The 25,862-nt window shown below is 45.2% G+C and overlaps 1 protein-coding gene across 1 annotated transcript in view; it reads right to left on the reverse strand.

Moving 5' to 3' along the window:
- Positions 1-25,862, reverse strand: part of FU (kinase family with ARM repeat domain-containing protein) — a 116,988-nt gene that overhangs the window by 55,315 nt on the left and 35,811 nt on the right. The window contains exons 10-16 of the mRNA XM_086500527.1: positions 24,713-24,781; positions 24,515-24,595; positions 24,298-24,421; positions 24,048-24,224; positions 23,810-23,951; positions 23,555-23,726; positions 23,336-23,434 (exon numbers count right to left, since the gene is read on the reverse strand). Of these exons, the coding sequence (XP_086356653.1) occupies positions 23,336-23,434; positions 23,555-23,726; positions 23,810-23,951; positions 24,048-24,224; positions 24,298-24,421; positions 24,515-24,595; positions 24,713-24,781 (864 nt within the window). The remainder of the gene's footprint in view (positions 1-23,335; positions 23,435-23,554; positions 23,727-23,809; positions 23,952-24,047; positions 24,225-24,297; positions 24,422-24,514; positions 24,596-24,712; positions 24,782-25,862) is intronic.

The following is a 25,862-nucleotide window of genomic DNA, read 5'->3' on the forward strand; positions in this document are numbered from 1 at the left end:
CTTCCTGTTGGCACTTTTCTTAGGGCGCGTCATATTCGCCCCTCCTCTTGCGTCCGTTGCTCCACTGCAGAAGAGGACATTTGCCACTTGCTGTGGGATTGCTACATTACTAGAGACTTCCTTCACCATGTATATGCGGCTCTGCTTTCCTAGGCTTGTTTTTCACAAACGGTTCTAGGTATTTGGCATTTTCTCACCGACACTAGAGCGTTTTGTGGTCTTCTTTATGTGGGTTAGATACTGGGCTTATTGGACCCTATGGAGTCAGCGTAATGCTTACATGTTTCATCGTATTCATGCAGACCCGTTCCCACTCTTCAAGCTTTCCCTTAGGCAATCGTTACGGTTTGCTTTGGAAGTTGGTGATATCACCGCAGAGATACATCGGCTTTCCTATGAATGTTTCTAGCTACTCTGTACACCTGAGTAGTTCTGTGTTCTTCCCCTTGTACATTACCCTTTCGGTGGGTTTTCCTCACTTTGAGGTTTCCCACTAGTAAATTAATCAAATAGATTTACAAGAGAGTGTGTGTCTGTGTGTGTGCGCGCGCGCAAGCCCTCGTCAGCAACGTTGGTGTTTCAACATCTATTGACAGCTCCTTGCGAGCGTGTGGGTGTGTGGGTGTCATGTGGGTGTGTGTGTGTGTGTCTGTGTGTGCACGCGTGGGGGATTTGGGTGTGGTAAATCCTTCAACCACTCGTCTGTCGTGCAACTCTGTTCTGTACAACGTCTACCCTGTGCAGGCCCTTCATAGCGCACCAGTGGTTGAAGTTTGATTTCGCCTCCACGCAGTCCTCCTGTCGTTTTGTGTGTGCGAGAGAGGTGTGAGTGTTTCTGTACAACCAGAGCCTCGTGTGTCAACAGCAAATATAAAAAACCCCAAAAAAAAGAGTGCGTGTGTGTGTGTGTGTGTGTGACCTTCACATGGATACGCTTGATTAGTGTATATACAAGCGTCGGGAAGCCATGGTATCTTCGGATATGGATGCTTTAAGCCTTATCAAAGAAAGTTTGCATGAGGACTTCGAGGATGCACGTCAAGCCTGGGAAGGATCCGCTCCTGTCATGGAAGTGCGCATCCCTATACAGGAGCTTATGGATCCTGTTGCTCAATATGCTCTTAATGCAGTGATTCTTTTTTTCCAGGGTAGAATGCCTACGGCTCAGGATGTAGGCCAATGGGTTGATTTCCTACTCAAACGGCAAGCAATCCGAGGGGTTTACTTTGGCGCGCAAGGGTTCTATGAAGTCTTGTTGGCCGACATGGATGCTCGGGATGCTCTGCTTGAAATGTCTCCTCTTTTTTTCAATACCCAGATGACTCATGTACTGCCTTGGGCTCTCACCAAGGACTATCAGAGTCTCATTCGTCACAAGTGTCTCGTCTGGGTTGAGGTCGTCGACTTTCCTGGCACTTGGTGTCACTTTCTTCCTTTGTTGGCTGCTCAGCTGGGCAAAGTCATTTGCCCTCCTAAGCTGGACGCAAACACTAACCGTTTTTGTATTCTGTGGGACACAGATATCCCCACACTAGCAGGTATTTCGATCGATTCTGGGGATGCAGTGGTTGGAAAGCGTCCATTCAAGCTTAAATGAGGTAGGTTTGGAAATTCTTACTTCCGCTATGGCAAATTTGACCATATGCAATCCGAATGTCCGAAACCAAATCTGCAACCACCTCCTTCGACTGTCCCTACTCCTCAACCTCGATCACCTCCGAAATCTTTTGAGATTCAAACCAAAGGTGCTTCAACCTCCTCCCCGACAGCTGGGGTGAATAAAGGCAAAGAGAAACAATTACAATTGTCTGCACTTTCTGCTTCTCCAAATATTAAAGACAAGGGAAAAGAACATGTTTCGACCTCTCAAACTTGGTTGGTGCCCAAGAAACCCGCTAAAGCTGCTACAGCCCGTATTCCGGCATCTTCTCGTAACTATGTGCCCCCTTTGAAGAATGTTGTTCAAAAAAAACTCCCTTGTAATGACAACACTTCTTTGGCTGAAACTTGGGACAAGGTGGTTCGCTCTTACAAGGAAGTTGTTACAGGAGAAGCCTCTTCATCGCAAGGTGCCTTTATTTTCAATCATCTGGATCCAGGTCTTGACCCACCTCCTCAAGTACCTACAGTTGGGGAGGATGTGTCGATGGGCACTGGTACTTGAGTTTTCTCCCCCCCTTTTTTCCCATTTCCTCGCCCACCGTATATACCATATAGAATGCATAGTTCTTTGAATTGCATTTCCTATAATGTGCGTGGGTTATGCAATCACGACAAGTAGTGGCTTACCTGGCACTATGTACATGCATGTAAAGCAGACATTGTGGTTCTTCAAGAGCATAACCAACATCAATTTGCAAGACATACTTCTTACTTTGCGGGTTATTGGATAGCTTATGCACGATTAGCTGGCTATTTTGGAGTGCTTATACTTGTTCGACGTGAACTCTTTCCGACCTTGGTTTTCAATGACCCGGCTGGGAGATGGATGATCGTCCAATGTATTGTTAATGGGAAAGTTTTCGAAGTTGGAGGATTATATGCATACACAACTTCTGCAGATAGGGCACGATTGTAAAGTGATATCTCCTCTTATTGTTGGCGTTCCAATGCCTTTCTCTGCGGGGATTTTAATAATGCACCAAACCTTGCGGATAATACTACAGGCCATTCTCACGTGCTTCATATGGAACGGCAATCATGGGACCAATTTATGTCGACCTGTAATGGGCTTGATTTGTGGTCCTTTTTGCATGCGGCTGATCAGGAGTCACTTTTCAGCATAATGCTCAATCTATGTATCGCGCTCGGCTGGATCGTTGGTATCGTTTTCACATGCAACAGTATGATGACTTTGTATGCGAGATGAGGATTGATTATGCTATGTGTCTCTCGGATCATTTTCCCGTATGCTTGAAACTTAGTTTTGGCGCTTTTGATGTCGATGACCGCCTACCCAAGAAGAGACTTTTGCATGTCAATACTGCTTATCTCAAGCATGAGCCTTTTCGCGCTATGATTGTGGATGTCATTCCGCCTTTGATCGCCCAGATGTATGTTGATATGGACATAGCCTAGTTCCGCTTTGTTCTGTTGTTGAATGTGTTATCCAGAATTATGGCAGGGATTATTTGTCACAATTAAGGGAACAGGTTAATCAGGCAAGGGATGCTTGTAGCAAATTAATGTACTTGGCTAATCATTCTTCTCTTACTGCCACTCAAATGACTGAGTTGCTTTTTGCTCACGCTATGTCACAGTACAATGATGAGAGGAAATTGGCCAAATGGTAGACTCGAGCTCGTCAACAGACTTTTGCAGATAAAGGATGTGCTTCTAAACAATTCTTCCAGCATTTGCATCTCCAAGCAGTCTCAAGCTATACGGAGAGTTAAATTACCGTCAGGGAAGTGGACCTCCACTTTCTGAGAGTTGGCACTAGCCCTACACTCGTTATGGCAAGATTTTTGAGGCCCCTTCTTCTCCCACGAGAGAAGCTCGCCAAGCGCGCCGCATGTTTCTATCGCATGTTGCTCTCGTTCTTTCGATGCGGCAGGCTCAAGACTTGGAAGTTGTTTTCATTGAGTCGGAATTATGTGCCAGCTTACTTGATTTGGGTCAATGGAGAGCTCCTGGTTGGGATGGTCTCTCTGTGGAATTTTTCTTGTCTTTCTAGGATTATTTGAAGCTGCCTCTGTTGTTCATGATGAATACAGCTTGGGAACAGGAGGAATTGCCATCCTCTTGGAAAGAAGGTTTGCTCAAGCTAATACCTAAGCATGCATTGTGTGAAGAATTCTCTCATTGTCGGCCTATTACACTCATGCCTGCGGTATATAAATTAATGGCAAAAATGCTTACTAACCGACTCAAGTGCTTTTTGCATAAAGGCTTGCATCAATCTCAATACGGCTTCATTCCACGACGTCAAATTACTGATAACCTCACAAATGCCATCATTGGAATGGAATATGCAAAATACACTCGACAGGATGTCTTGGTCATGAAGGTCGACATTGAAAAGGTATTTGATACAGTTCTTTGGGATTATATTGCAGATACCATGCAACACTTGGGCTTTGGGCCTAGGCTATCCCATGTCGTGCTTTGCTTGTATGCACACAACACTTCTGCAGGCGTGCTGGATGGATCTCTCACAGAATCTTGGCCTTGGGGACGATCGGTAAGGCAGGGCTGTCCATAGTCACATGGGGACGGGGACGGGTCTTGGGGACGTGGCGGGTCCAAGGGACGGGGGACATGGCAAAACAGGGGACGCGCTTTAATAAACACTAGTTCTTTGCAAATTTAATATTGAGACAACAGTGAACACTAAGAGCACAAGATTGCAAAGAAAAAGTGTGTTTTGCACTCATATTACAATAATACCAAAATATAACAAAGGGCGTGCGGAGTGCGCACTCATATTACAATAATACCAAAATATAACAAAGAGCGTGCGGAGTGCGCAACACGGTACACCATTGGTGTGGTGATCAAGCATCAACATCCTAGCCAAAGGGCAAAACATAATGATGTACATAGATATTAGAGAAATCTTGAAGAGAAGGACAAAGGGGTAGGATTCAAGGCTCAAGCCTTCGACTTGGAGAGGAGGGGAGATGAGAGAGAGAGAGAGAGAGAGAGAGAGAGAGAGAGAGAGAGGAGAAAGAGACTCGAGAATCAAGAGACTCGCCACTCAAGGGCAGAGCCTCGGGGAGTCGGAGGGCAACTTCAAACTTGGCTCTTGGCACTTGAGTCTTGCAAGGCTTGGGCAATGGGAACTTCAAGGAAGTGGCCTTGAGGCTTGGGTATGAGCCTTGAGGCTTGGGTACTCTTAAGTAGAAAGAGCTCCCGCCCAAGCAACCAGCCCCCTGCCCGCGTCCCATCCGGCGGTGTCATCGGGGACCCGGGTCCCGGGACCCGTCCCGCCACCCGTCCCCTGTGAGGGACGTGCCCACGTCCCAAAAAGACGTCCCCGTTTTCGTCCAGGCGTCCCCCATCCCGTCCCCGCATAAATGGGCCGCGTCCCCCCGTCCCCTGTTTCTATGGGGCTGCCCTCTGAGTGCTTTGCTTTATGCGATTGCTACTCATCCCTTGTTTATGTATTTGGATTCCTTGACTTCTATTGGTAGGCTACATGGCCTGATGTACCTTCGGGACAGCAGTTTGCTGGTCAGGCTTATGCAGATGACTCTTTGCTCGCAAAAACTATGACGATGTACAGCAAATTATGCATACTCTTCACCTGTTTGGATTGGTAGCAGGTCTCAAAGTTAACTTTTGCAAATCCAAGCTACTGCCTCTGAAAGAGTGTGACTGGCATAAGATATTGTTGCCTGGGGAGATTGTTCCTCCACATTCTAGTTCGCCATTTGGGTTATCCGCTGGGTTGGAATGTATCGGCTATGCAAAAACTGGATTGGGTGCAGGTGCTCCAACGTCTGCATTCCAAGTTGAATTATTGGAAATTGTCCACGTGACCACTTCATGTGCGTCTCACGATTGTCCAATGCATCCTTGTGGCTTATGTGCAGTTTTACTTACCTTTGTTATCCAAGCCTCGGTTGCGTTTGCAATCCCTCCTGTCCAATATTTTCGAGCATTTTTGGCGGACCTCCTCTAGCAAGAAGGGTCTTCGGCTTCTATCTATGGACAAGCTGTGTTCTCCCAAGCGGCTTGGAGGGTTAAATATTTTGGACTTGCGACGTCATCTTCTGGCTCGGAAAGGTATGTTGTTGCCAGTTTTGGTGGAGCAACAGCAACCTTGAGCCCTCATGATCACACATTTGTGTGCGCACATTGTCACCCATCTTTTGGCCATTGGAAACCGACTTATTGGGATGTTGTTTTTGGGAAGCTTGAAGGACATATTCCTGGATGTCCCTTTACTTCTTCTCTGATTGTTGATTGGAAGGTTGTCACTTGCATTTGGCTTGGAATGGTCGACAATCCTTTGCACTCTCTTCGCTTAGAGAGTCTGTATTGGACCAAGGCTTTCGCTTCGACTTTGGTTCAACTGTCTCCTCGCCAAGCGTATTTTCTTTCCCAAAAAGGAATCTGTCGGGTGCATTAGGTGGCTGATGACTCGGGTTATGTTCTTTCGTTCGCTGATGCAATGTCCCGCTTTGGGTTGAGTCTTCACTATTCTCTTCTCTGGCAGGAGATTCAAAGGATGCTTGCTGCTCATTCACCCATACCTCCTTTGGATGTGGACTCTCGCTTCTCTGACTGGAATCTGGCTACTACTAGATTGGACTGCATCTCAGCTAGCAATGTCTATGCCATCCTTCAGTCTAATGTATGGATTGTGCATCAGGGTAATCAGCTGTGGTCGCTTTCTGAGTCATCCTTGTGGTGGCAACACACATTGTCTCGCATTTGGTCGAGTCATCTGCCTGTCAAGGAACGTGTTTTCTTGTGGCGCTTCTTGGTGGGAGCTCTACCTGTCAGCAGTGTGTTACATGCTCGGCATATTGCGCCTTTCAGATGCCTTGAGGCTGAGGAGACTGTGCCACACTTACTATGGCGTTGTCGTCACTCCAGAGCCTTCATTCAACAAGTGTTGACTACTCTTCGGCTTTGTTTTCCTTCCGGCTCTTTTCACACACGCTTTTGGCTTTTTGGGGTGCTCCAATCACCGCAATCTCAGTTTGCAGTGTTCTTTAGCTGGGCCAGATTTTGGACTGTGGGCCATCTGGCACCATAGGAACTCCTTAATGTTCCAAATCACTTATGTTGATCCCTTTCCTATTTCAAATTATCTCTTGGTCAAGCGCTGCATTTTGCCTATGACGCTGGAGACATCACTCTTGATACCTACAGGATTTACTTTGACTGTTTCTAGCCTTCGAAGCCTCATAGTGCTTCGTTTTTTATATCCCTTTCTTTTCGTGGGTTTTCCTCGCTTTGAGGTTTCCCACTTGTAATTAATCAAAGCAGATTTACAAAAAAAGTGTGTGTGTGTGTGTGTGTGTGTGTGTGTGTGTGTGTGTGTGTGTGTGTGTGTGTGTGTGTGTGTGTGTGTGTTATACCTGGAAATCTTGCAACTCTTTTATGTTTTCTTTTAGCGATTTTAAATCGCAAAACACAGTTGTGTTCTTCTCTTTGTGATCTTTTTGGTGGTTTTTCCAAGCCTTGAGGTTTCCCACTTGTAAATTAATCAAATCAGATTTATGAAAAAAAGTGTGTGTATCTTTTAACGTGTGTGTGAGAGAGAGTGCGAGTGTGTGTGTTTCTTGGTTGTTCTTGATTGTATCTTTTTGTGTGTGTGTGTGTGTGTGTGTGTGTGTGTGTGTGTGTGAGTGCGTGTGTGTTTTCTACCCAAGGTGTGTGTGTGACGCGAGAGAAGTCCTTCCATCGCTCTGCTCTGCCGTGCGTTCTTTTTGCCAGCTCTTCGTCGCGCGAGCATCTGTGGTCGCTCCTCTCCTGCGTGCGCGTCCCCAGTCCTATGGAGCTCTGCCCTGACTGTCCTCTGCCTACGTGCCAGTGACTGCACTTGACTGTAGCAGGCGAGAGCTGTGGGAACCTGCCATTACCTGCTGTCAGAACCCTGCACGAGGTGCAACCTCTATGCAATCTGCTGCCTTATGTCAACTGTGTCAATTCGATGTGTGTGTGTGTGTGTGTGTGTGTGTGTGTGTGTGTGTGTGTGTGTGTGTTGTTTATCGCGCGACTCTGCCATGTGTAACTCCAACACTGCGCAGGCCTTTCTGAGTGCGCCGGTGGTTGAAGACAGTTTTCACCTACACGCGGCCATTCTGTCAAGTTCTGGTGTGAGCGGCCGTTGGTGTATCTGTGTATATTCTCTCAGTACGAGGTTTCTTTTGTCGGTGTGTTCAGCAAAGTCTTTCCTAGATAGTCAAAAAAAAAAAAAACAATATATAAAGTGGGTGCTAGTCCGATGTGTGTTCTAGAGAGTGCAGTCTTGATTGGATATGGAAGAAGAAGCTGTATATAAGCGTAGGAAGCAGGTGGATCTTTCCTCGATGGATGTTGCGAATATCATCAAAGAATGTTTGTCCAAGGATTTTGTTGATGCTCGGAATGCTTGGGAACCAGCTACTGAAGTGGTTATTCCGGTTCAACAGCTTATGGATCCGGTGGCACAGTATGCATTGAATGCGGTTATTTTGTTTTTCCCAGGCAAGATGCCCTCGGCACAAGACGTAGGTCAATGGGTTGATTTCCTGTTGAAAAGACAAGCCGTCCGAGGAGTGTATTTTGGTGCCTGTGGTTTTTATGAGGTGTTACTGGCAGACATGGAAGCTCGCTCGCAATTATTGAAAATGTCGCCTTTGTTTTTCAATATGCAAATGACACTTGTATTGCCATGGGCGCTGACTAAAGACTATCAGAGCTTGATTCGACATAGGTGTCCAGTCTGGGTGGAAATAGTTGGATTTCCACGAACTTGGAAGCATTTCTTGCCTCTGCTGGCTACTCAGTTGGGCAAAGTGATATACCCCCCAAATTTGGATACCCTTTCCAAATTCCAATAGATTTTGTGTTGTGGGATACGGATAAGCCGATGCCGTCCGAGATAACAGTTGACTCCGGTGATCCAATGGTAGGCAAAAGGCCGTTTAAACTCGAATGGGGAAAATTTGCAGGTGCATGTTTCAGTTGTGGAAAATTTGGCCATATGCAGTCTGAATGTCAGGAATCTCTGCTGAAACTACCACCCTTTGCTATTCCTGTATCTGGAAACCATGTTGCCTCTCCCTCCTCTTCGTTTGTGAGACCAAAGATGGCGAATGCTAATGGAACCATGCAGGCCAAACAAAGGAAATATCAAAATAAAAGCATGCCTAATGTGCATCCCGCTGTAGCGCGGATAATGTGTCGTGCTCTCTACAGTGGGTGGTCCTCAGTGCAATATGCGTGACAATCTCACTCAAACAGACTGAACAGAAAGGAAACAATAGACATCAACAGAGCTCACAAAGACACAACAGTCTACCAGAACATATAACGCGACTATCTCAAAGACTGATACAAACTCTGGCGTAGCAGCACACTCAGCTCCAGCCTAGGACTCACGGGTACAATGGGGGTGTCGAGGCTCAGATGTGTCGGGATTGTGAAGACGTGCTCTGTGAATAGACTCACTCTAGACGACTACGTACAAAATCAGAGGTGAAGAAGATAATCGAATAACCAACCGCTACTACTCATATGTACCACCATAAAGAGCCACCAACGGCTCAGAAATGTCAGCCATGTGGTGACCTAGCCACGAGGTCCACTAGACCACTATCGGTACCCTGCCACGTGTCACTCCCCAACCCAAAGGGTCCGTCCAATGTGAACCAACCTAGACCTGTCCAGTGAAAGACACTGTACCGTGAAGGACACTGTAGCCCTACTACAGGTTGCCCGCCACAAGACCGCTCACCGTCTCGGTGAGAGGAATACTGAAAAAAACTGTGAAAGAAAACCACTAGGTACTACATCCGTACATTTCTTGAAGCAGGTGCTAGGCCCAACCATGACCTTACATGCCTCAAAAGTGGAGTAAAACAGTGCCCTGCTTGCAACGCCTTAAGCCTTTTAATAGGCAAGAACCCAATATGATTGCATAGTCCAAGAATCCCAATCGGCAAAACAGACAGCTTGGCTCCTCAGCAAAGAGATATGCTCGGTTTGGATCCAGCGCATCTTTATCCTCCATAACCATAGTGAGAAGAAAATGACATGGTCCTCACTTGCAGATGAAATTGATGAAAAGACTGATGATCAGAAGCTCGAGTAATAACGCAGGTGAGGTTAAGCTCTATCTTAATGGCAGAACAAAAAGCATTAACAACAACGGGATGCTTAAGAGCCACAAGGAGCGCAGGTGAATGCTTGAAAGCCGAGGGGTGGGTAGGTAGTACCCAAGTGAATGCTTGAAATCCGAGGTAGGTAGGTAGGTAGGTAGGGGGGAGGGCGAGGGGTAGGTAGGGGGAGGGCGAGGGCGAGGGAGATAGGGAGAGGGCGAGGGGTAGGTAGGAGGGCGAGGGTGAGGGGGTAGGTAGGTGGGAGGGGGAGGGCGAGGGCTAGGGCGAGGGGGTAGGTAGGAGGGCTAGGGCGAGGGGGTAGGTAGGGGGCTAGGGCGAGGGGGTAGGATGGTGGGAGGGGGAGGGCGAGGGGTAGGTAGGGGGGCTAGGGCGAGGGGGTAAGTAGGTGGGAGGGGGAGGGCGAGGGCGAGGGGGTAGGTAGGGGGGCTAGGGTGAGGGGGTAGGTAGGTGGGAGGGGGAGGGCGAGGGCGAGGGGGTAGGTAGGGGGGCTAGGGCGAGGGGTTGGTAGGGGGGCTAGGGCGAGGGGGTAGGTAGGTGGGAGGGGGAGAGCGAGGGCGAGGAAGGTAGGGAGAGGGCTAGGGGTAGGTGAGGGCGAGGGCGAGGGGGTAGGTATGGGGAGGGCGAGGGCGAGGGCAAGGGAGGTAGGGAGAGGGCGAGGCCTAGGGAGGGGGCGAGGGCAAAGGAGGTAGGGAGAGGGCGAGTAGGGGGAGGGCAAGGGCGAGGAGGTGTGAGGGGGACTAGGGCTGTAGATGAATTCCATGTACCACTGGTTGAAAGAGGAGATGCTACAGAGCGCAGCCACCATGAGCAAGACAACTATCATGAGAATGGAATTCATTAGGCAGGACGAGCTCTGTGAAGGGAGCTTTGTTCTCGGAGGAGATTTCTGCCCGCTTCTATGATCCTCCATAGGCTCACCAAATTCAAAGACTTCCACCAAGGCCAAGGGCGCATCCAGGGTAACTTCTATGACAGTCAAACTTTGAGCTGGCTCAGGTGGCTCATTGGGTTTAGTTACTGTGGAAACATTGGAAGAAGGTGTACCTCTATGCAAAGAGTGAATAGAGACTCCATAACAAGGCATAGATTTGGTAGCCTCCAACCACTCCAACAGATCTTCGTCAGACGCATCAGGTGTAGTAGGCTCTTTTTGTTCAGGGTTGGTTTCCATTGACAAAGAAACTTGCTGCACCACTGGATCCATACCTCCTTCTAAGAGGATGGGTTGCATCGGGGAGCCAGAAGTTTGTATCCACATTGCGTCGTTTCCCCAATCATGAAGAGCTTTAGTGTGTCGCAGCCATGGTCTTCCAATGAGCAAAGGAAATCCGCCCTCAATCTGGGAAAGATGAACCACAACAAAATCCAAGTTAAAAGTAAAGTCTTGTACCTGCAGAGGCACATTGTCCACTATGCCCATTGGGTAGACCGTCCGTTGGTCGGCCAATGTAACTGTGAATGGAGCAGGGCGAGTAGGCTGTAGACCTAGAGCTAACATAGTGAGCTCGGGCATCAGGTTGATGCCAGATCCACCATCCACTATCACTCATGAGAATTGCCGACCCAAAACGGACACTGTCAGGCGAGGGCTTCTATAATCAGTGAGTGGAGCAACGAGATTGGATATCATATAGGACTCTGATGGTCGCACTGGGAGGTGCCCGCCACTAGGACTTGCTCCAGGATAAAGTGATTGAATAACAGCAAGGGTGTCACTACTAAACTTTGCATCTAGTCGCAACATGTCATAGAGGGACACTTGTTGGAAGGTGTTCTTCAAGACTGACTCTATTGTAAGCTTGTCCTGTTCTACCAGTTGTTTTTCGGGTACCTTGATCTTTTGTAGATCGGAAACTGCTTCCAAGAAAGCTTCATCAATATCGGAGAGCAAAGATGTGGATTCTTTCATGGCACTAGGGGATGGCTTGTTAACAGCTGCAGGCAGGGTATCCACTAGTGTGAGACTGTGTGGGGGAGTTGAACTTGTTGGAATGCTAAGACCGAGAGCGGCTCTCTGGGCCCGGGTGAGGACGCCCGATAGCTCCTTTGCCAACTGCGGCGGCTTATTTTTAGGGGTAACCACATGGGTAGAAGGAGGCGGCTGAGAAACAATGCTAACTACTATCAAATTGAGCTTGGGAAAGGCAAATTCAGTCTGGCTTTGACTTGGGTTCGAAGCCGTGGATGCACGAATTTTAGGGCACTCCTTACTGTAGTGATCCTTCATATCAGGGCAATGACGGCAGGGAGGGGACCCTTCGGGCAAAGGGCATTTGCTTTGGTAATGACCATATTCCCCGCATCTGTAGCACAAAATGGGCCGATGCAATGGACGAGTCGAAGGACGAGGTGGTCCTTGCTCCATGGAGTTGGAGGTGGAGGCATAGAAGCTGTGAGGTGAGAAGGGAGCATGGGTGTGATAAAAGCTCTGAGAGGGAAAAGTGCTCTGCATACCTTGCATTGGAGGAGCTGACAATAAAGGTGGCATGTGGTGTGGATGGCCACATGGAGAGACCATGTTGGATGTAGGTGCTTGCCCTTGTTGAAAACTAGGACCAAGACTTTGCTATATTTGTCGCAACCCCTTGAGGTAGTAGCAATCCTTGTCTTCATGCCCTAACTTTTCGCAGAAGTGGCAGTAAACCCGAAGGGGACAGTCCTGTGGAGGGTGTCCTGGAGAGTGACATGAGCTGCACCATACCATAGCCTTAGTCTCCTGCTGAGACCTAAGCTCTTCTAGCTCTCTCTTCATTTGATCCAAAGCGTCGTGATGTGGGGGCTTCTCTTGTCGGAGGGATATTGCTTTCTCCTCTTGAAGAGCTCTTTGTAACTTTAGGGCTTCAAGTTCTCTGCGCAAAGAAGTCAATGGATCAGCAGGACTACTTTTCGAAAACACAGAGGGAGTCTCTATGGAAAAGGAGTTGCTGAACAGCTTCCTAGCCCCTCTATCCTAGTAGCAGCTGCAATGAACTCCTCAAGAGTGGCGTTGGGTCGGAGACTCTCTCGGAGTTTTTGCTGAGAAGTTTTGGGAAGCACCTTCTCCACCCACTTTTTAACCATGAATTCACCGGGTTGTTGGGGGAGCTTGGCCACTAGCGACTTAGTTTTAGTCATAAGCTCTGCAAAAGGTCTCCTCTGGCTTGAGCACCATGTTGGCCAACTCATCCAGCACCTTCTCCTGGTAGTCACCTGGTCTGAAAGTTGCACAGGACTGCTGTCTTAAGGCTGCCCAAGTTGCAAAATGGTTCTCTGCAAACTGGCTGTACCATTTATCTGCTAAGCCATCAAAGGTGGATGGAAATAGTACCAAATAAGCATCTTCTCTGTTCAAACCACGACCCCTACAAAGAGAGACAAACCTTCTTGCATGGTCGTCAACATCTTTTGAAGAGAGTCCTTTGAAGGTAGGGAACTTGATATTTACCTTGGCCAAAACACTAGCTAATGGCTCCATGGCCCCTTGTGTAGCCTGTTGCACAATAGCCTGCTGTAGCAGAATAGGAGAGAGCTTTACTAGAGAAGGTGATCGAGAAGATGAGGAACCGGATGAAGGAATGGGTGATGTCGTACGTGTAGGTATAGGTGATGAGGTTGATGGACTTCTACAAGGTGTCAAAGGTCGTCTTCTGTGATAGTACTTCAGAGGGCTCAGTAGTGCGCTTTGACGCTCGACTGACCGCCTTGTATGAGTCATGCAGTGACCACCAATCCAACCAACTTTGGCAAAAAAGGGCCCTTAATTGTGGGCTGAACAACAAAGGTCTAGACTAGGACAAGTGAGGATAATGACCAGACCACCTGGTCCAGGACCACCAATGACTAGATCACCTAGCTGGACCAAGACGAGGAGAACTGTACCAAGGCGAGAAGGACTGGACCAGGACTAGGGAATAGACCAAGGCCAGAGACGAGGACCAGAGACTAGGGACTAGACCAAGACCAGAGAATAGACCAAGACGAGAGACGAGGACCAGAGACGACGACGAGGACTGGTTGGACCAGGGCGAGAGAGGACCAGACCAATAGACTAGCAACCCAAATGCAAGCAAAGGGGCGAAGCTCGGTAACAACGAACTAGCTTCACGAGTTGTATCTCCACAGAGAGTGAGACTTCATGTGAGGTCCCACCGTGATCGCCAAAATGAGAGCACCTGTAGCATGGATAATGTGTGGTGCTCTCTACAGTGGGTGGTCCTCAATGCAATGTGCGTGACAATCTCACTAAAACAGACTGAACAGAAAGGAAACAATAGACATCAACAGAGCTCACAAAGACACAACAGTAGACCAGAACATATGACTCGACTATCTCAAAGACTGATACAGACTCTGGCATGGCAGCACACTCAGCTCCAGCCCAGGACTCATAGGTACAATGGGGATGTCGAGGCTCAGATGTGTCGGGATTGTGAAGACGTGCTCTGTGAATAGACTCACTCTAGACAACTACGTACAAGATCAGAGGTGAAGAAGATAATCGAATAAGCAACCGCTACTACTCATATGTACCACCATAAAGAGCCACCAACGCCTCATAAATGTCAGCCATGTGGTGACCTGGCCACAAGGTCCACTAGACCACCGTCGGTACCCTGCCACGTGTCACTCCCCAGCCCAGAGGGTCCGTCCAGTGTCCGTCCAGTGTGAACTAGACTAGACCTGTCCTGTGAAAGACACTGTACCGTGAAGGACATTGTAGCCCTGCTACACCTGTTGCACAGGCGGATACCAAAGGTAAAGCCAAAATGTCGGATTCTACTGATGCTTGGCAAACTCCAAAGAAGCCAGCTAAGCCTCGTGTTTCGCCTGTTTCAAGAAATTATGTGCCTACTTTGGATGCAAGAAGTGGTGGACCTTCTACATCTATATCTCATGATCACAAGTCGCTAGTTGAAGCATGGGACACAGTGCTACACTCATATAAAGATGCTCTACTTGGGTCAACATCTAGGGCGTTGCCTCTGCATCAGGATGCCCACCAAGGAATGCATATGGAGTCCACATTATTGATTGTTAGTATGGAAGCGAATGTGCCCATGGGCAATACCACTTGGGAATAGTGCTTCATGCTTCCCTTGTAAATACTATACAGATGCATTCTCCTCTTAGATGCTTTACGTATAATGTGCGTGGACTGTGCAACCATGACAAGTGGAAGTTACTATGTACATACAAATAAAGCAAATATAGTGGTTTACAAGAGCATATTCAGCATGATTTTGTAGGGCAATCTTTGTATTATGCGGGATTCTGGATTGCTTACGCTGGTAGTGGTGCTTTCTCAAGTGTTTCGATGATGGTGCGTCATGAACTGCAATCGGTTTTAGCTCATAATGATCCGGCGGGGCATTGGATGGTGGTTCAATGTCTTTTCCAAGGGAATATTCTCGAATTTGCTGGTATTTATGCTTATATTGCCTCGGCACAAAGAAGTCATCTGTGGCAAGAGTTGGTTAAATACCCCTTGCGTTCACATGCTTATTGCTGCGGGGATTTTACTAATGCACCTGCAAACACGGACAACACAACTAGTCATTCGCATATGTTGAGCTTTGAATGTTCTTCTTAGGATGCCATGGTCAATGATACGGATGTCTTGGATCTATGGGCCAGCACGCACTCTTCAAAGCGGGGTTATACATTTACTCATAATGCTCACTCTGGATATAGAGCACGATTGGATCGTTGGTATGTATTGGGCACTCCGCAATATGATATGTTTGTATATGGCCTAGAAATCAACCTGAGGATGTTCGTTGTGTCGTGGAAGCACTAGGTATTTATGGGCTAGCGATAGGTCTGCCAGTGAATTTCCGAAAATCCAAATTGTTGCCCTTGCACCAAATGGATTGGCATGCTATGTTATGGCCAGGCGAGAGACTGAAGCTTGATCAAATTGTAAGGCACCTTGGTTATCCGTTGGCCTGGTCGGTTAACAATGCGAAGTTGTTGCAATGGGTTGAGAATAAACTGAGGTCTAAATTGCATTATTGGAAATTGTCTACATGGCCGCTCCATGTAAGACTCAGAATAGTGCACTCTATTTTGGTGGCATACATGCAATTTTTCTTGCCTTTATTGCATTGGCAACCCCGTCGTCGTCAAGATTTCATGTCTCGGATTCTGGAGCATTTCTAGTCCACTTTCTCTCACAAAAAAGGCTTGTGATTTCTTGCGATGGATAAGCTTTGTACTCCAAAACGTTGTGGTGGTTTGAATATCCTTCAGCTGTGTTCTCATGTTACAGCAAGAAAGGCTACTTTGTTCTTATGCTAGCTGAGCAAAAACAGCCTTGGACGCAGATGCTTGCGTTTTTGTGCTCTCATGCGGTTTCCATGCCGACCTTCGGCCATTGGCAGCCGTCGTATCGGGATGTGGTTTTTGGTAAAGTTTAGGCTACAATTCCGGGATGTCTCTTTGCTTCCAGTCTAGTGGAAGATTGTAAGTTGGTAACGAAGGAATTGTTGTGGAATGGTAGAGATGACGCCTGTGGAAATTCACTTTGATTGGAAAGTTGCATTGGAGCAAAGTTTTTGCTCAAACTCTTGTTCAACGCTCTACTAGACAAGCTTACTTTCTCTCCCACAAAGGTATTGACAGGATAGCAAATGTGATAGACACTGAAGGACGGGTGCTCTCGTTCAGACAGGCTGCTCTTACCTTTAGACTTGGGTCACACTACAGGCGCATGTGGGACACCATTAAGGAGTTGGTCGATTCTATATCTCCCATCCCGCCGCTAGTTGAAGACAATAGAATTTGCAATTGGCTCTATGCTGGTTCTTCAATTGGTTCGATATCTGCAAAGAAAGTGTACTGTCACTTGCAGTCATCTTCCTGGATCCAAGAACATTGTAACAAGGTATGGAATATGAATAAGAGTGTTACTTGATGGCGGAGTAACTTATGAAAATCTGGCATGCCAAGCTACCTCTCAAGGAGAGACTGTTTATGTGGAGATGTATTGTTGGGGCTCTTCCTAATGGCAAATTATTGTGCTCTAGGAGATTGGCCTCTTGGCGCTGCGTTCGCTGTGGAGCAGGCATTGAGAATATTCCACATCTACTGTGGTCTTGTTCTCGTACGCGACAAGTTTGTGGATAGCATCTCTTTAGCTCTTTGCTCGTGTTTTCGTGGCTTACAATTTGGTAAATTTTTTTGGATCTTTGGAGTGGTTCCGCATTTGCTTCAGCCGTATGCATACCTTTTTAGCTGGGTTAGGTTCTGGGTACTGTGGACAATGTGGAGAGCACGGAATTCCCTCATGTTTTAGCAGATTCAAGTGGAATATGTTTCTTTCTTCAAGATATCTCTTAGACAGTCTCTTCAAGTTGCCTATGACTTGGACGAGCTCCATTACCAGCTCTATTTTGACTGTTTCTAAGTTATAGTTTGTAATACTTTCTATGGGTTTTCCTCGCCTTGAGGTTTCCCATTGTTTGATCTTTTTCGTGGGTTTTCCTCGCTATGAGGTTTCCCACTTGTAAATTAATCAAAGCAGATTTACAAAAAAAAAAGTGTGTGTGAGAGAGATCATCGAGACGCAATATATTTTGAGCTGAAAATAATTCAGCTAGCTAAGCTTCAGAGAGCTGAGAATGATTGGCCAATTGCATTAATGTCTGACATGTACTTTTTAGCCAGCTGCACTTGCCTTCACTACCGTGACATATAGATTTTTCCGTACTCTTGAATGACATGTTGAACTCGCAAACAAAATGGTACCAAGCAGTGTCAATATGACCATACATCTGGAACAAAAGAGGCGAGATGGTATCCACAATCATATTGCGAAAGGTTTCATGTGACAAATATGCACACACACATTGTATGAAATGCACTTTAAAGAGCTATGCATTATAACTTCCATATGGGGAGTGGACTTCTTCCATGTAGGAGCTTGCTAAAGCTTTGGTGACACATTATGGGACTATTTTTGCGGCTCCTACTCGTCTTTCACAAGAAGCACGGCATGCACGTTTTTTGTTTCTATCGCATGTAAATCCGATCCTTTCACCGCAGCAAGCACAAGAGCTTGAGGTTCCTTTCACTGACGCATTTGGGCCGTGGGAAATCCCCGGGTTGGGATGGACTAAGTGTTGAGTTTTTCATTTCATTCTAAGATCATCTCAAGGATCCGTTGCTATTTATGGTGAATAGGGCATGGGAACAACAGCAAATGCCATCCTCTTGGAAAGAGGGCCTTCTTAAATTTTTGCCGAAACACGTTCTATGTGAGGAGTTCTCCCATTGGCGACCAATCACTCTCATGCCTGTTGTCTATAAGTTAATGGCCAAGATGCTTGTTAACCATATCAAAGACTACCTGTATTCAGGCATTCATCAATCTCAATATGGTTTATTTGACGAAGCCAAATTACTGATAATCTAGCAAATGTCATTCTTGGTATGGAATATGCAAAGTACACCAAGCAGGATGTGCTGCTTTGTGCAGGTTGACATAGAAAAAGCTTTTGACTTGGTCCTTTGGGACTACATCGCTAAGGTAATGCAAAAGCTTGGATTTGGGCCTAAACTTGCGCAGGTGGTGTATTTCTTATATGCTCATAGCACATCCGCTGGTTTGCTTAATGAATACATTACTGATCCTTGGTCTCTAGGTCGTTCTGTCAGACACGGATGTCCTCTCAGTGCTTTGCTTTGTGTTATTGCTTCTCATCCTTTGTTTATGCATATAGAGTCCTTAACCTCAGCTGGAGACTTGCATGGCCTAACAATGCCATCTGGAAAGCATTTTATTGGTCAAGCTTATGCGGATGATTCATTGTTCACACCTCGGAAGCATTATGATGATGTACAACAAATTATGCATGTTCTCCATCTCTTTGGATTGGCAGCTGGGTTGAGTTGATTCTAGATCTCCCATCCCGTCGCTTGTCGTGGAGGATCGACTTTGTGATTGGCATTATGCAAGATCCTTGATCCTCTCTTTAACTGCAAAAAAGGTATATTGCCATTTGCAATCATCTCTTTGGCTAGAGGAACACTGCAATAAGGTATGGCATATGGATAAAGGTACTACATGGTGGCACAACAAAGTTATGAAGTTGTGGTACTTCCCTCGAAAGAGCGATTGTTCATGTGGAGATGTATTAATGAGGTTCTCCCAACTGGTAAATTTCTTCCCTCGAGAGCAATGGTCTCCTCGAGATGCATTCGTTGTGGTGCTGGTAATGAGAATATTCCGCATTTATTGTGGTTTTGTTCTAACAAGCAATGGTTTTGGATTACATCTCTACATGTCTTCGCAATCGTTTTCCTGCGATACAGTTTGGCCAATATTTTGGATTTTTGGAGTGCTTCTGCTATTGCTTTGGCCATATGCATATTTTTTCAATTGGGTTAGATTCTGGGTGCTTTGGACAATTTGGAAAGCATGTAATTATCTCGTGTTCCAACAGGTTCACGTGGATTGTGTTTTCCGCTTCAAAACTTCCCTTCGCCAATCTCTTAAATTTGCTAGGGATTTGGATGAGCTCTCCCTCTTCACTATGAGCTCTACTTTGACTGTTTTTTATTTACCGCATTGGTTTTCCTAGTTTTGAGGTTTCCCATTAGTAAATCAAAGGATATTACTATTAAAAAGAAGTGTGTGTGTGTACAGGTCAAGAGCTTATTGAGAGCGCAACAATTACCTCTCTAAGGTGCTAAAAGAAGAGGACATTTGGAGCATTTCTCCAAGAGGTAATCAACTATGGCGACCAACGAAGCACCGCATTTACTTCCAACTTGTGTTGGAAGCGGGAATCCTTGGTGAAGCCTCTATTTTGGTGGAAGAGCTTTGGCTATCAATTGCCTACTCTCAAAAGACTTGCTTTGAGGGTTTTTGGTCAAGTAAGTGGCAAGCCTTAAACTTTTATAACTTGTGCTTAATCTTCTAGCATATGCCTTCAACTCTAGTCTCTTATAACTTATGCCTCTCTTGATGTGTTATAGGATTGCTCATCGGGAGCATGTGAGCGGAATTGGTCTGCACACTCTCTCATCCACACCAAAATCCGAAACAAGCTCTCAACGAAGCAATTAGAGCGACTTATCTATTGTCGCTCCAATTTACGCATATTGCACTCTATGCATGACATGCCTATGGCTCGATAGGTACAATCACAAGTCACCACTCTAAACTCCATAATCTACTCCTGTTTCTAAACTCTAGTCTTTAAAAGTTTGGATATACTAATTATGTTTTCATTGTCCAATGTTGTAAATGTCAAATAGATCAACGTGGATAAGCTCACGCTCACGATTGACACTCTAAATAATGTCAACAAAGAGCAAGACCCAAGGGAGCAAATGATATTTCGTGAGCTCTACTTGGAGCTCGAGGAGATTGGTCGCCGGGTTTCTCACACACGATCATGCAAGAGGTCATCATCCATGGAGTTATATCGGCTACAAGAGGTAGAGGTGCAAGGGCTTCCACTCCCCATGGTGGTGGACGTGGTAGAGGCAGAGCATCAATAACCCCCATGGAGGCTCCTAGGACCTATGTGCGGCGAGGCTCCGAAAGTGGCTCTTGTGTGGAGGCCATCCCTATGGAGGATGTTCCTAATACTAGGTCTACCATTATGCAGCCTAGAGAGCCAGAGTATGATGATGAAAGCAATCTCATTAGTGATGGAGATTATGAGTCGTCATCCTTCGAGAATCGACTCTTGGGAGGAAGAGGATGATGTTGATGAGCATAGATCGCAAGAGGAAGATGAGGAAGATGATTAGAGAACTTGTGACAGAAACTCTTAGACTTGTTACTTTAAACCTTAGTCTTTAGTCTCTCCATTTTGGTGTGCCACTTTTTTAGTACTCCTTGGTCCCCCCACTTTTTTGTATCATCTTAATTCTCTACTTATCATTTTGGCTTATGTAATGCTCATTCTCTTGAAGCTTGACTCTTTACATTGTAGTATTGTAACTTGTAATTTGTACAAATGTCAAGTTCTTTAAGTGTACAGTTTAAACCCAAGGACCTACACCTTAGACTTAAGAATTATTTGTTTTTTTATTTTGAATGTACGTAACATCGTCGTACATCTTAATTGTTTTTTGTTCGTTTAATACCGCACATCATCATACGTGTACAAAACGTACGGGACCGTACGAGACCACTATGCATCTCCTCATGTGCCTGCAACTGAGGAAGATGTGTCGATGGGCACTGGTACTTGAGTCCCTCTTTCTTCCTGTTTCCTCGCCCAGTGTATATACCATGTAGTATGTATAGTTCTTTGAATTGCATCTCCTATAATGTGCGTGGGTTATGCAATCACAACAAGTGACGGCTTACCTGGCGCTATGTACATACATGTAAATCGGACATAGTGGTTCTTCAAGAACATAATCAACATCAATTTGCCGGATAGACTTCTTACTTTGTGGGCTATTGGATAGCCTATGCAAGATCAACTGCCTATTCTGGAGTGCTTACTCTTGCTCGACATAAGCTCTTCCCGACTTTGTCCTTCAATGACCCAACTGAGAGATGATGGTCATCCAATGTATTGTTAATGGGAAAGTCTTCAAATTTGGCAGATTATATGCATACACAGCTTCTATTGATAGGGTGCGGTTGTGGAGTACCGTTTCATCATATTGTTGGTGTTCTAATGCATTTCTCTGTGGGGATTTTAATAATGCACCAAACCTTGTGGATAATACTACTGGGCACTTTCACATGCTTCATATGGAACGACAATCTTGGGATCAATTTATGTTGACATGTCATGGGTTGGATTTGTGGGCCCTTTTGCACGCGGATGATCCAAGATTCACTTTTCAATATAATGCTGGATCTATGTATCGCGCTCGACTGGATCACTGGTATCTTTTTCACATGCAACAGTATGATAGCTTTGTATGTGAGATAAGGATTCATTCTGCTATGTGTCGCTCGGATTATTTTCTTGCAAGCTTGAAACTCCATTTTGGCTCCTTTTCTATCAATGACTCCCTACCCAAGAAGAGACTGTTGCATGTCAATAATGCTTACCTCAAACATGAGCTTTTTTACACTATGATTGTGGATATCATCCCGCCTTTGACCTCTCAGATGCCTGGTTTCGTTTTGTTATGCGTGTTCAATGTGTTATCCAAGATTATGGCAAGTATTACTTGTCATAATTAAGGGAACAGGTTAAACAGGCAAAGGATACTTGTAGCAGATTAATACACTTGGCTAACAATCCTTCTCTTGCTCATATTCAAATGACCGAGTTGCTCTCTGCTCACACTATGTTATGGCTCCCTAATCTACTCCTAAAAGATGCCAGAGCCACCACAAGACGAAAGATGAAACTTTTACAGTTTCCCCCGCTTATAACCACAATGCACCAAATGCCATGCTAAAGAGAAGTCAGCTCGGATGGCACAACCAAGATATTCTGTCAAGCAAGGCATATGTCTGCACGACCATGTCTATCATGTATCCACCATCAAGGTCGTCATATGTTTTCCTCATCCATATCTTCATTTTGCATCCCAGTTGCTTGGTGTACTTTTATAGCTGCATCATTGGTATTGATCAGCTCTTTGTTGTTCCATTGTCTCCCTTCCACAAGCGCAGCATGCTGACAACTATTAAGACAAGACATCATTGTCGGAAATAGAGCCAGATCCAGGAGATCCTCATCACAAATTGGGAGAGAGTCGCACATCCCTATAAATTGGGCAATTGCATCGGCTGCTACATACCATTGAGATAAGTTGAGTACATAGTGTTCCTGTTGTGAACACCTGCAGGACACTCTCAGCAAAATCATTTTTGGACAAAGTGGTTGCCAATTCTCTCATGTAAATGAACATAAAGATGCTAGTATCCATTAGAAAAACCTCATTTGGCCTAACCCATGCCTTATGCGTGAGATAAATAGCTCTACTCCTAATTGGAAATTTTAATCTCTATATGACTTCCCTTATCACAAAATGTGATCAGTTATGCGAAGAGACATTAGGGGAACAGTGCCAGAGCTGGTGACCTCAAATTCCAAAAGTGCCTTGAAGCATTCGATGAGAATTGATGAGCCTGAACCATGTAAACGTCATCTTGGACATACCATGACATGGCAAAGACCTTACCTGCACATGATACACTTTATGTTGTTTACTTTCAGCTTGATGGTGTATGTCATATGATAGAGGGCATGAAACCCTCTAATGTCAAATCATTTGCAACAATAGGAAATATAGTTTATCCAACCTCATCTTTCCTTTGGTGATTTGGCGACCTACCCACTTGCTCCAAGATCGTAACATATTTTAAGGCCAAAATGTTTCTCAGTAAGATCAAAATGTTTCTTTCAGAGTTCGTAAACTTAATGTTTTGGCAACGCTCCCTTCCAGATGATTGAGAAGCTCAAATTATAGCATCTTTTGTTCAGTGAATGTTCTAGATCTTGATAATCCAAACATACAATTAAAATAGCTTTTGTACTGGCATTATACAATGGAAACTACCCCCTTTTTCCTGTGTGAATGGAGCCTTCGCTTCCCTTCAAGAAGCTAAGGGATGGGAAAATTTTGAAAAAAACCAAATTTACTTGAGGATATAGCCGAAGCAGGGCCACACTGTGATGAGAGTAGTTGCTTTCAACCTTTGAAGAACCAACTTCAATGAGCTTTTTCAAGACACCAAACCCCTGAACAAGAAAAATTCTCAGAAACTTTGAAAAATTGCACTGAGAGGAATAAGCTGAGAGAATTCCTATAAATGCTTATGGAAGTGAAGTGGTCATTCTTTGTAGGTACAAAAACATTACCTTGATAAGGAGGCTAACATGCTGGGCTGCACTTGCTCCTAGGGTTGCCCGAATGAGCCCTAAAACAGAAGGTAAAACATCATCGACCACAGTCTTTGCAGTGAGGGCACCAGCTGCAAGCAAGTTGGACAATATGCGCAACGCCTGACTCCCACTTACATCAGCTTGCTCACTGCAGGAATCAAGAAAGTTTGAGAACAAGCCCAAAACCTAAAAAGCCTCACCTGCTCTACAACAAACTTGAAAAGACTGTACTTGGAAAGTGCAGCAGTGCCTTTCACATTAAAATTGCGAAGAGGATGTAAAATATGTGCTACTGCCCCTCGGTCTTGACCAATCGCTTGGGCTCCTTTTGATGTCCGTGACGTGGTCTCAATTTTCTCTAGAATGAGAGTGTCTGCTTGAATAGAAGATGAGACAGTCAAAATATTGTAATTCAAAAGCTCAATTGATCTACATAACAAAAGAACAATCAAAATCTAAAGAAAATCACCAGACTTAGACGTGGGTTGTGCTTCTATTGCATGCCCAAATGTCTCCTCACACCCAGCATTGCTTGTGCTTAGAGGTTGGAGATTATCAACTGTAGGCCGTGGAGTGGATGCACATTGATCAATGGATGCTGGACTTTCCACTCCTTTGTTACCAATATCTCTTGACCTTGTCCTCCCTGCATTGTAGAGTATCATGAACAAGGAGCAAGACAACCGACTCACTCCTGGTACAAACAGAAGGGAATGTACCAGCTGGACTTCCAGACAACTGAGGATCAGTCCGATTTGAAGCAGGAGAAGACAAAGTAATGTTCACCTCTCCTCTCCATGCTGCATCACAACCCCTAGCTGCATCTGTTCTTGCTCTTGCTTCCTGCGCTTACCACACGAGTTTCACAAAAAAGGTCCCATCTTAGTATAGTCCTTAACACAGTTTTCCCACTTTGTACTGATTCTTTTTTATTACCCTGGCTTCAAGCTCTTCTACATTTTCCCTCACAAAAGGATGTTCTAGTAAATGAGGCCATGTCAGCCTGTTCTGAGACACCTGTATAGAAGGACAAATTCTCAAAAAAGTGTCATAATGCAACAAATTCCATTAGCTTTGTCTAATTGGATGTACCCAAGTTTCATTTACAAGGTTCAGAATACCAGAGATTTGCACCTTGTTTAGAAGACCTTTTAAAAAGCTTTTAAAGTTTTGGCTCATGCTGTCAGGATACTTCACCGGATCCTGATAACCAAAAAGCCAATCAATAACAACCTGCCAATCCTATCAAGACATTACATAATAACTTTCTTAATGGTCTCATATTATGGTATGATACAGGGTACTTACAGTGCGTTAAGTTATGAAAAATATGATATGATAGACAGGATACTCACACAAGAAAATCAGAAAAATGCGATATGACAGAAGATTGTTTATAAAACTCCTAAACCAATTTCCAAGAATTGTGATGCTTCAAAGATCAAAGAGGTTTATTTTATAGCAATGCTACAATTCTGGAAGAGTGAACAGTAGTTTCTCTTTTTAAATTAATGCCAAGTTTAAAAGCGTTGAGATTGTATCCAAAAGAATTGATCAACACAAGCTTCAAATTTACTGCAAAAATCCTACTTTTGTTGAAGCCCTGATTTTAGTTGGTCAAAGTAGAGATCAATGAGAAGCTCAGCTTTGTCTTCCACCACATTTGTACAATGCTGTACTGCTTGCAAGGTAATTTGCCTTTTATGAGACAATGCTAGTCAATTTTGGTCTCCGTACCGTTACATTCTCTCATCATCTGCTTGCGTCTCGAATTCATCATCATCTTCTTTGCCTGAGTATCCCAAATCCCAAATTATTTTCTTCTCCTCCTTTGCTCAAATCTTGAGCAAAAAACCAATTTTTTTTAGCTTTTTGTAATCTTCGTCATATTACATGTTAGGATTGTACATCAACTTGCTAAGGACAAGAAAATTGTTGGCTAGTTTACGCTCTTCTAGGAGTGGAAACCCTCTCTATCATAGCCTAATGGTATTTATATGAGTGAATAGTGTGTGTACAAGAAGATGGGGCCCAAGCAGTGGTCATCTATGACAAATCCCACATTGAAGAATTAAGGTATTGCTGACAGGTATGGTGCACTGTATAAGAGGTAGAGGCTGCCATTATCTACATCAGGTCTCTCATGTGTGAGTGTCTCTATCTCTCTCTCTACTTCCAGCAAATATTTATGGCTCTGATGCCACTATAAAAACCTTCTATCTGTCTAACAATGGTGAGAACATGCATCACAAATTTTGCCTCTCTAGCTTTACAACAACTGCAA

This window comes from Adiantum capillus-veneris, chromosome 25 (assembly GCF_014529385.1).
Source record: "Adiantum capillus-veneris isolate H3 chromosome 25, ASM1452938v2, whole genome shotgun sequence".
NCBI classification, from domain to species: Eukaryota; Viridiplantae; Streptophyta; class Polypodiopsida; order Polypodiales; family Pteridaceae; genus Adiantum; species Adiantum capillus-veneris.